This window comes from Patella vulgata, chromosome 8, assembly GCF_932274485.2.
Source record: "Patella vulgata chromosome 8, xgPatVulg1.2, whole genome shotgun sequence".
Lineage (NCBI taxonomy): Eukaryota > Metazoa > Mollusca > Gastropoda > Patellidae > Patella > Patella vulgata.
Window position 1 is genome coordinate 1,567,024 of NC_065886.2, and position 12,679 is coordinate 1,579,702.

The 12,679-nt window shown below is 34.5% G+C and overlaps 1 protein-coding gene across 1 annotated transcript; it reads right to left on the bottom strand.

Annotated features, from left to right (window-relative positions):
* Window positions 1-827: 827 nt before the first annotated feature.
* On the bottom strand, window positions 828-3,293 carry LOC130014020 (uncharacterized). Its single transcript, XM_056102794.1, has 5 exons — window positions 3,277-3,293; window positions 3,022-3,177; window positions 2,339-2,451; window positions 2,056-2,161; window positions 828-834 (listed from the first exon to the last, which is right to left on the bottom strand). The coding sequence occupies exons 1-5, from the start codon at window positions 3,291-3,293 to the stop codon at window positions 828-830; spliced, it is 399 nt and encodes a 132-aa protein (XP_055958769.1).
* Window positions 3,294-12,679: the final 9,386 nt, after the last annotated feature.

The window sequence follows — 12,679 nt, forward strand, 5'->3', positions numbered from 1 at the left end:
GAAGTCATTAATCATCACAGCTGACCTTTGTATGGTCAAGTAATCTGTAGTGAAGATTTGATCTGGCAATAGATAGATGTGTAATCTTGTGACATGCTTTATCTAGAAAGGGTTTATAAGCAGAAATGAAAAGTAGATAGGACAGAGTGGAGGCCATGGGCGCTTTAGACAGAGGGACTAGGCGAGGGCGTTGAGAAGTTAACTTGGGACCAGCAGGTCTCGAGTTAAGACCAGACATGGTCCATGTAAGTTAGTCGGGAGTTGGCACCCAAGGGTGTCAAGCCACGCTAGGACCATGGCTCCCTCAACATAAGCTAATTATGGAGTCCTGAGTTTTGTACATCTGTTTAAAGTAGAATAAAAGTATTGTATGAAGTCAAATCAGTGTTGTCGTCAAGAACCTAATATAAAGACCCAATACTGTAACATCAAAATAAAAAAGTTTGTTTTAAAAGGTTAATGAAAATGTAATGCCTCAAGAACAAGAGAGAAAATAGTTACAAACTAAAACGTATTACCTTTTATATTTATAAAGCAAATTCTCTGTCCACGTTTCGTCATGATGCACCAGAGTGAAGCGGTGGCAATACCCAAAAACAAGAAGACAGATGGCCAGGCAAATAGCTGCACCAACAGCCCGTTCTCTGGAAATAACGACATCATTACAAAACATGCCCCCGTCACCTTGTGACGATACCACCAGGTTAAATAGAGTAGATCTGGTACCAAGACTATTATTAATATAAACTATATATTTGCCACTATCATCTTCTGTAACATCTTGTATAGTTAATGTTGATGATAGACCATCATCTTCTTGTCTAATACTAAAATCTGTAATCAGTTGTTTACTGCCATCCTGTAGTTGATAATACCAGCTATATACAGGTAGTGGATAAGCTAAAACATGGATTGATAAAATACCTGTCTCTCCACGTCCTACAGATATAGTAGTTTTAGTTTGTTGGTTAGGATCAAGAATAGGCACACCTGAAATGAAATAAAAGTATTGTTACTAAGACGTCTGAAAAAGGTCCTTGACTGTAAATCAAACATGAAAACATCTTCATACTCTCAATAAGTCGTTATGGAAACCGAAATACGGGTTGGGTGTCAAGGACAATACACCGGCTGTTCTTGAAAAAGTAAACATACACGAACTGATAAATTGAGCGATGGTATGGATATTGATTTATGACCGAGACTGGAAAATAATCACTGAGTCACTACCCCATTGATTTAGATGGATGTTAGCTGTAGGAACTCCACACACACACACACACGTGTTGCTCAAGACGTTTGATGGAAGACCTTAAACACTGATATCAGGGGTAAACATCATCAGTAGAAATCACAAATTAGTTAGACATGCGTTATTTCTAGTATGGATAGAAAATAATTACTAAGACATTGGTGACTATCAATTAACACCAAGAACATGTACTTACATCTAACATAGAGTAGAATTACCCCTCATCCAAGCATTATGTCAAGGATGAGGGGCATTATTGAAGTGAAGCCGGAGGCTTAGCATGTATATTCAGCATACTATTCTAGTATCGAAAGTGTTATCGCTCTTCAAAGTGAAGGTAAAAACAGTCATCACATGACCAAACATTCGTATTTATTCAGCAATAATCCCGGTAAGCAATCATTATTTAATGATACTCCGTTTGTTGTCTTGTTCCAAAAATAGGGAGAGATAATCTGTGGGCGGGAATATACATGCTAAGCCTCCGGCTTCACCTCAATAATGCCCCTCATCCTTCACATAATGCTTGGATGAGGGGTCATTATTTCCCGTAAAGCCTTCGGCTTTTCATATATATTCAGCACCTTTAAAGAAAGACAACAACACTACCACTAAACATTTTATTTACATTGTTATGATCGTACAGTAGGCCTAGCTAATTGTCGCCAAATACAGCCCTGGAGTAATCTGATGTGTTCTGTTCAACATCCCTCAAATAAAATTTCTTAAAAATTTTCGCAGATGACCAATCAGCAGTTCTCAGAATTTCCTGTAAAGTACACCCATGAATAAAAGCAGCAGACACTGATGCTGATCTAAATGAATGGACCTTAAATTTATCATCAATACCAGATGCAGCTAAGACATCTTTCAACCACCTAGCAACAGTACTAGTTGTAACAACCTTATATGTACAGTGTGAATTCAAAAGCTGGTCTGACAAACGATTATTCTCAGTTTTACTTACATAAAACAATAAAGCGTGCATAACACACAGACTCTCATTTTCAAAATAAGACAGAACCATCTTGAATTTAGTATCTCGACTAGTTTTCAACAAATTGGTAAACATAAATTCAACTTTACCTTTTAGAATATTCATGTTAGAAAGTTTCAATGCTACAAGAGTTTGTGATCTCGGAGCATTAGACAAAGCTAATAAAGCCACAAGTTTATAAGTTAATAATTTTAATCCCAAACTTTCAAGAGGCATTAAAGCCGACAAATATCTCAATACTACGGAAACAACCCATGTAGAATCGTATTTCGGCTTAGGTGGACATTTATTAAAAAAAAACCTTCATAAATCTAGCTATAAACCTGTTTTTTGGTTTTTTTTTTATCATCACAAGAGTACATATTTGGTGAAAGGTGTGTTCATATTTGATTGATTAATTGACATTATATTGCATATTATGATATACACGTATTCCAATGCATGTAGCATACTGAGTACTGTAGGCCTAGAACTTAAAGTAGATCTATAGGTATACGTCTTAAGGCTATCTAGCTTATGATAATATGACCTCTCGCTCTAACTTGTCGAACCTAAATCAAATCAAGGTAATTTCGGGACTAACATGGTTCAGTTTTATTTCAATAATTCAATTGATGGGTCTTTTTTTTAGCAGTGACTGAGTGAGAGGAAACTGAAGGACCCGAGGTTGGACAGGCGACCCTACACCTGTCGCGTACAAGCGGGGAATCGAAACCACGCCACTTGAATCCATGACATGTCATAGTCATATGTCTAATAAACGTATTAATACCTGGGGTTTTCACACCAAGAGTTATTGAATAATTTGAGTGTTTGAATCAACATAGATTTATGTGTATTAATCACACTATACGATTTCCCATTTTCTATAAGTAAATCAAGATAGGCAAGCATGTCTACTTCAGAGGTATGAATGGGATTATAGCCCCTAGATTTACACCAAATAACCCATTTTTGCCAGGCCAAATCATATTGTTTGTTGGTTCCTGTACGCCAAGAGTTGATGATAACTTGGATGATAACTGACTCTGAAACTCGTTGCATCTTAAGTAATTTCCAGATACAGTCACTGGGGCTAAAGACATTGACTTGCCTCGAGGATGAACTTCCTGGCTGTGTGGCATTATACTAAAAAGTCCTTGTGTCGTGGTAACCTAATTGGAAAAGAAATTAAACACGACATTATTGAGGGAAACCACGGCTGAGAAGGCAAGTCTGGTATGATTATAATTGCTTTTTCTTCTTTATCAGATATAACTATGTTAATTACCATACCTATTACCGAAAAAGGCGGGAATATGTATGGATTTAAATCACTCCATGTGAATGAAAAAGCATTATTCTTATAAGCACCTGGTTCCGGGAGCCAAAAAACAAAGACATCTATTTGAAAATAAATTGAGTCTCGACACAAACAAGTCTATGTCTGGATGAAAACATTGATCACAAATTCTGTGAAAAATCTGAGTTTTTAACATCCATTCAGTAGAATCAGAAAAAATTCTTGAATAAAAATCAGCTTGGAAATTAAATTTTCCAGGTATAAACTTAGCAGATAAAAAAGATATTCCTATTAATACACCAGTTCCAAACATCTTTAGCTAATTCGTCCAAATGAATTGACTTCATGCCATCAAAATTATTTATATAAGAGATTGCAGAAGTATTGTCCGAATAAACCTCAATATGAATATCCCTGCAATTCGAATAATGGGCTTGTAACCCATAAAATATGGCTAATAATTCCAAATAATTTATGTTGTTATTTGATTCAGCAAGTGACCATCTACCGCCAAAAACAATATCAGATATGGGAAGATGCGTCTGTTGTAATAAAGACATGTGGATTTCCTTGTCTAATAGTCTTGCCATTTTTAATTTCAGTGTTATTCAGCCACCAAACAATGTCATCGATGCCTAGATCAGACAATAATACAGTATTATCATAATTCATATTACATCCAAGTCCTCTTATGTTATCTCTTTCTAAACCTCTATAATTACATGTAACACTGCTTCTTGTACAGCATAAAATGCATTAATTATTAAACCAATAAAAGAAGCCAGAATTCTGACAGAGATGTGATAGTTTTTAGACTTGATGAAATTAGCATATTTCAAAATCTTTTTAATCTTATCCTCAGTCAGGAAAACTTTAAATTTCACAGAATCAATAATGAACCCAAAGAACACAATAGTCTGCTTTGGTATTAGACTTGATTTACCAGTATTAATTGTATATCCCTAAAGAGCATAATTTATTTTTGATCACTACTGTATCCTTAGAATATTGCTGTTCATCTTGATTCATAATAAGAGAATCATCAATATAATATGTACACCGAATAACTTGATAACGGAACCAAGTATATATTGGTTTTAAAATTTTGGTAAAGACCCGAGGAGCCGAAGACAATCCAAATGGTAGACAGACAAACTGATAAAATATATTGTTCTAAACAAATTTTAAAAATTTCTAATACTCCTTATGTATAGCAATACTAAAATATGCATCTTTAAGATCTATTGAAGTAAAAAAGTCTCCCTTTTGCAATGTATCAAGAACAATCTGAAAAGTTTTTTGTTTAAAATGTTCGTACAGAACAAACTCATTTAATGGCTTTAAAGATGGGTTCCCAGAAAAGTATTTATCGGGTGGTTATTTCCAATAAAAGTATGGCAATATTGGTATATATGGAAAGTAGAGATATCCAATCTTACTAGAAAAATACTGTATTCCCCGAAAAACACTCATGGAGCGTATACAGGACAAAAATGTAAGGGTTCCCCTAATCAACAGCCCGACGATTAAGCATTTCTGCACGCGTGAGGCCAAAGGTCACACACGAACATTGAGCGCTTAATGTACAAGTTGATAAACTTTATGAAAAGTTAGACGTACAACACTTTCTGAGATAAAAATGGCGGAAAAAGGCGCGGGTAGTGGATAATCCGAGAATTTAATTAGGATTCGATATTTGTAATAAATAGTAAGCGATTAAAGACAACATCGTCTTATGTATGCAATGAATTCTCCTCTGATTTCCAAGACGTGACGTAAACATGACCTGGTTTGATCGAATTTTTATAGCAGGGCATTCCTTCGCAATTACAATGTTTGAGAAGGATTTGAAGCATAATTATGACAAATTAATTAGTTTGAATATGTTTTTAGTCCATATATACCATTAAATCACCCAGTTTGTACGCGGTAACCCATCTTTAAGTTTATAACAGGACGAAATTTACCATTAGGCTTCGGAACAATAAATAAATTGGACACAAACTGACCTTTTTCCCAAACAGAGGGAATGATAGCCCCTTTAGATAGAAGTTCACTAACCTTATTATCGATTATTAATCTAAATTCATCTGAAAAATTAATAACATTAGGCAAACACAATTGAATCACTTTATTAACAAATTCAATTTTATATCCACAAATAACATCCAAAATCCATGGATCGTTTGTCAGTTTATGCCACACATCAAAATGGAATTTCAAATACCGACGACCTCTTCTTGAGCCCCTGTAATTGGTGTATGGCTAAAATCTATTACTATTATTATAATTATTATATCGCCATTGACCCCTGTCTCGGATAGCCTGACCACCGCGGGAGAACCTCCTTTTACCGCGGAAAGACTGATTGAGGTTTTCTCTATTATTTGTAACAGAGAATCCTGTGTCACATTTCCGAATTTCTTTAGAAATATCATCTCCAAACAAATAGCTTGTTATAGGTGTATTTATATTACATATATTAGAATATTTCTTTTTAAGACAAGGACGAATGAGATAACGACGCCCCAGAGACAAGTAGTATTGAACTTGTCCAATTAAAGTAATTGAATCAGAAATCAATCTCTTTGCAGTGTCATTACCCGAAATTTGATTTTTTAGAAGTTCTGCCAATTTTACTATTGGAACAATACCGGTAGCAACTAATTGCTGTATTTCCCTGAAACTTTTATCATAGGAATGGCTTTTTGCATCTATCTCGTTCCATATCTCATGGTTAACTAAAGGCGGCGCTAGCATTCCACAATTGCCAGGTATTTTATATCATCAGTAGAACACTGCGACGTGCACGCCGTATTAATCAAATCAGCCAGACTGAGAAATGTTCTCGCCTCTTTGTGGAGTTTTTAGCTTAGGTAAGGGCCAAAAATCATCAGACACGCTCAGTTCATTATTTGTTGTATCAAATAAAGCGCCACTAATTCTCCCACTAACAGATACAGGACTATTGTCAGCTTTGTGAGGTATGTTGTCAACTTCTACCTTTAAATTAGGCATATTTGACACATTCTCATATTCATTAAATGCGAAGTCATCTTCCTCTAATTCAAAATCATTATTCACCTGTGAATCGACCAAACCCAATTTACATTTTAATGCAGCTATATCTGCCTCAGACAAATTATCAAAATCAATCAAATTTGGTGTGTTTTTAATAAGTTTAGTCGTGTAAACAGGTCTCACCTGTGACGTCGTGTCTGAGTGCGACTGCACCTTCGTACATATCGGTTCAGTAGCAGTATTGACAACCTGAACCACAGATTTTATTTTACCTGATTTTCTACCCCTGGCTTTATTAGATTTAGAAGGTATAGTCTTCCATACCTCTGCAGGTGGTACAAAACTAAACGACTCAGAATCAGCTTCTGGGTCGATAAAAGATAGGACATCGTCCATATCGGTAGCCATTGAACAACGTTCAACCAGTAAAAAATGAGTGAAAACTCAAAAGTATGGAGCTAACGTCCACACTAGCACGAAATCTACAGGATCTTACTATCCATGCGATCGCTAGAATAATAATGATTGCTTACTGGGATTATTGCTGAATAAATAAGAATGTTTGGTCGTGTGATATTTTAGAGGTGTAAATTCTCTCTTCGGATATAACAGACTTCGAATGATTCTTCAATTCTTTAATATACCGGAACATAAATATACATATATCGTCATACAGTACTGACAGGCCAGTTACTGCACTTAGTAAGGGATCCTTACTAGTGACTGCCTTCAATGTACAAATTTTGTAATATTTAAGGAAAATCAGATAAAAAGATAAAAGTAAATGTAATTAAAACTGACATGTCGATAGATGAACAATGCATAAAAGATTAAACAATATAATAAATCAACAAAAACAATAGATGGGATTAACGTCGTTACCAATTACGGGTTGAAAAGTGGTGACAGGTTAACGACTTACTAGGAAGTTGACCTTAAAGTGGTTAATTTAAGAAGCATTAATTATATACGCGATATCAGATTATCACACCATTATAATTTCCTGTGTTTTAGAAAAGACGCGTCCCTGCGTCTTAATTAACGATACGAAAGAAATGATATTTTATATTAAATATTGAATTCGTAAAGTTAAACAATCGAGCAAGAGAGAAACAATTTGAGCCGAACACGAATACTGACTGTAGCTAAGATTATCACACTATTACAATTTCCGTTGTTTTAGAAAAGACGAGTCCCTGCGTCTTAATACACGACATGAACGAAATGATACATTACATTGTTGAATCATGGAATCAGGTAAATAAAAAGATGACATTAAATATTGAGTTCGTTATGTTTGAAGTCCCAATCAAGGATTAACAAAATACACAAACGGGCAACATTGGTATAATTCAAGAAGCAAACACTAATAGTACTGTCTACAGCCAGGAAATTTAGATCTCCATTTCCAGTTAGATTCCCATTCATAACTATTATAGCTTTCCACGGGCACGACTCCTAGATTAAAATCTCCACATTGTTGTCTTACAGTTTTTGCACATTCCCAGTATGTCCCTCGTTTGGTTTGTATTAGGTATTCATGGTCATCCGGATTGCCTAAATATCGCTGTCGTAGAATGTTTCCAATCCGAACTTTAAGGTTTGGCATAATACTCCTGTGCTCCCCCATCAGCGCCATCAGCGTCACGAAGGTGTCGTCGCGTTTCAGATGTGGCAACCCTAAAATGTCGATATCTTCGCCGTACATGCTATCGTTCATCTAAGATTCTGTTTTAGAAATCGGGTTTTTGGTAACAGCTATTGTTTACGTGGTCTTGTTAAACACACGCACTGCTTTCGTCTGGCATAACTTTGACTTCGATTTCTTTGTGGGATATCAGGAAGAGGGTGATCTCCAGGCAGTTTTTCCTCTGTATGTGTAATGGTACTTACGTTTGGTAGTTGAATCTGCTGTTTTTCATTGTAACTCTGACTTCTATACCAATCTCGCTTGAGTTTACTGGCTGATTTCCTCTTTTGTGGCACCGAAGAGTAGAAACCACTCCATGTTAGCACAACGCTAAAATTATTTCCTCTGCTTTCTATTCTCCATTGGGTGGCCACTGTTTCAATGTCAATGATTTTAACAAATTTTCAGGGATTAAAACCTGTTCCATTGTGAAGTTGTCGTTTGGGGCTGGCGTAGTATACTCGCTATGACTTGTAGAGAGGCTGGGGTCTTGCCACATAAAACTTCTCCGCCAACTTTAGAATGAATGAATGAATGAAATGTGGATTTATGGCACGTCAGCACCAACCGGGCTATATTGCGCCAGACATATGATGAGTTATACGAGACAAACTAAATAATAATCACAATAATCTATACATACATAAATAAAAACAAATATCACAGAGATTATCAATTAAAAACAATTATCACAACACTTTATGTATATATATAATTAAAATAAAACAAATGAAAATCACAAATATATAATTAAAGTTTTGTGTAAAAATTTGTCTCTTTTAAAAAGTCTATTAATCTACAATATAGACCCGGTTGGGCAAATAATTGATATAAGGACTGGCAACGGTAATGATTAGATCTAATATCCTTAAGATGCTTGCACTCAATCAAAATATGCTTAACTGTCAAAGGAACATGACAGTGTTCACATTCTGGTTGAGGCTCTCGCTTTAAGATGAAAATACAGTGTATTTAGATTATTTTTTTGGGACATGATATTGTTCATAGTTATGGCGTACTACACTGGAGTTCTATTGTGTATAATAAACGCTTCCCAAGCGAAACAAAACATAACAATGTCACGTGACAATATTACATATGGCGGATACAAGCGTTCTTTGATTACATGCTGTTTGGTTTGATTATTAAATAATACGGTAATCTGTATTTATGGGAAAAGGAGAATGAATTTCCCCAAATCCAAAACTAGATGACTGGAATATTTATTGAATGGAAAGTGAATATTTTATAAACAAAAATATTCGGATTTGCAATTTTCTAGCTTAGGTGGATTGTGATTTGAATCTAGAACTCAGTGTTTTATACATTTTATTATAAAATTGTAATAAATGTTTTACATGAATGAATAAAATCTACAATTTAAAAAAATACAATAACATTGTGATTTGACGCTCAACAAATCACTAAAAGTATAACAATTGCTTGTTGAAAAAGCGTTACTAATATGTTTTTTTTTTCCAATGCAGCAAAACCTACTTTAAAATATATTCAAAAAGAATGCGTCTTTTACAGATTTCAATATAACCACAAATGGTTGATTGTTTTAATGCTTAGATAAGTATTAATGGTTTGTATTTGAACATCAATTTATATAAGCGAAAAATAGTAAGATACATTATGTACATTTAAAAACACGCCCTTCTCAGTTACTACTTCGGCGAATATCATTTGATAATTTAGATGATCAGAATTAAACACCGTTTTGCTATGTTATTATTTTTTTATGATTTGGTGGGGGTATACTAAATTAGGGGATTGGATTGAAAGATTATAGCTACCATCTTATGGAAACATAATAGAGACTTTTGGCAAGCGTAATTTCCTGGTCCGTATCGCGTATCCGTATGGATTTTGCGTGTGAAGTCATCAATGTCTGTGTATTTCTCATACGTGATACGGCACACGGATACGGCACCACGTATGGAACGGCTTTCATACGGAAATGGTCCGTATAACACTGTCGTCTTTTTACCGTCTTTTTTGCTACTTTTAGAGGCTGAAATGTTGCATCATAGCGTTTTTATGAATCTATGTGTATCCTAGAACACAAAGGTGTATATTTGATGTGATTTTAACAGTGATAACGACTGGAATTTAATCATTATTTTTGATGGGTTTTTCTCGGAATTTTCATATTTTTCCCGTCTGTCTGCATACTGGTTGATCTACGGGCTAAATGATACATTAGTGAAACCAAAAATTGCTAAAATCTGCCAAAACTCTAAAACTACATTGACGCAACGTATCACGTATACGATACCGATGGGAAAAATCCGCTTGCCAAAAGTCTCTAATGTGTGGTGCATTTACGGTCTTATAAAGCTCTATTCTTACATAAAGAATTCTTGATTCGCACGGAATTGTTTTAGCCGTGATCATTTTAAATCATGCTTATGCCAAGATCTGGGTAAGTGTTAATTTAACTAGATATCAGAAAAGTACCATGTTTTCATAAATTTTCTGACAATTAAGGTACTGTTTAGATAAATTGTACAATATTTATCAGTTCACTAGTTACAATAAAATCATGCATTATAGCTATTTTTATTTATTTATCCCTGGTGCTTCACAATTCAATTTAGGGTGCATCAACATATTTAAAAATATGTTTTAAAGCTTTAGGTCATTTTATTATATCTTTCTACCATAAATAATAGCCCGATTTAAAGGAGCTAAATCGCTAACATTTGGGACCTAGAAATTGACAAAAGTGGGTCGCAACGCATATAATACTGTAATATGAATGTATATAAACTGATTTACATTCAATGGTTTCCGTTTTTACCCCAATTTCAAATCAGTTATGTTCGGCGAAATAAGCCAGCAGTCTCATTAAGCGAGTGCAAATTTCTAGCGTCTGGTTATTCCAGTCTACATACGCCGTTTGATTTGGTTCAATGTGTCTAGCCTCGTCCCTCCAGTCTCTTGATACAATTGAGGCTGAAGCTCATTATGGTACACGATTCGTGTACCAATGGTAAAATGTTTATTTTGTCTTAAATATTGGATATCAAAAGCCCTTCTTTTCCCGGTAAGATCACAACATGAATGTTGATTTAATTTGACAAATAAATCGTGTTTTCATTGTTGAAGATTTTGGATGATATTGAGTTAGAGACTTAGCTACTTTAAGTATACCAAAAGTTAAAGAAGAAATATAACCAGTTTTTGAGTCATTCAGATATTACTGCCAAAATTGTCATCAGCACGCATGTTTTTTAGGCTAAAGTCTAACCAGAAAACTTAGCGTCAATACATTATTAAATTTTATATTCCATTAATCAATTCCATTCCGCCATTGGTTTGTCTTAAACTCGTCATTTGTGTTCATGGGCAATCAGGGTCGAGATGGCAACGTTATATGTTTTATTCCTCTAATTACTATAAAACACCATTCGGTTCGCGTCACGGGTTAACGGCATATTAATAGCTTTATTCACCGAGATGGTTCCTTTACTTGTGGTTTATTTTTCGAATTGCTTTTTGTATTTATTTACAGAGGTTAAAAGTTTAAATGGAATATTTAAGCACCTTCTTGTTAAACCGTTGAAAGATTTAAAGTTTGGATTAAGGTTAAGTGAATGTAGGTCAAACATGCCGTTTGACAGAGTGTGTATTAGGGTGTTAAAGATTAAACGTTATTCCCTACAAGGTGGTTCTACGGTTCTTACCATACAATTCAGCAGTGAAATAACACAATTTCTTTCATTATGTGTACAACAATAAAACTATTTCAATTTCAAGTTGTCTAAACCAGGGTTTTGTGAGGTATGCATCTAAGTGTTTTGACGACCTGAAAAATATACTTAATTTTATTTAAACTTATTAGATTCAATAATACATACAGCAAGTAAAACAAACCTTTAAACCTTGATACGTTCACTATTTCGGGCATTAAACTAATGGCTGATATTGTTTGTAGATAATACTAAGCCTAGGTTAACATCTTCAAAACATATTATCAATTTAATTCAAGCCTACTGTCCTAAACGCAGATATAGCACAATTATTAGATAATTCGAATTAATTAAGTTAAGCATTCCCCAATCATGGGTGAGAGAAAATCAAACCAACTTGAATATAACAACAATGTCTTCCACCAACACGAGCCACGTGTTAGATGGTGAATGAATTTGTGACACCGAATCAATTAAAATCTAAGTGTTGTTATGAAAAATGTCTCGGCTCTAAATTTGTAAAACTTATTTGTTTAAATTATTGGGAAAAGAATGGTTTCTTGTGTAATTTTCCTATTATATGGAAAACCATTTTTTGTATTTTTAAAAATCCTAAATGTATTGACTTAGATTATAAAATTTTACATAATATATTATGGTCAACGGAAAAGCTATTTAAGATAGGTAAAGTAAGTGACGAATATTGCCCGGTTTGTAAACTAATGCACGAAGATATTCA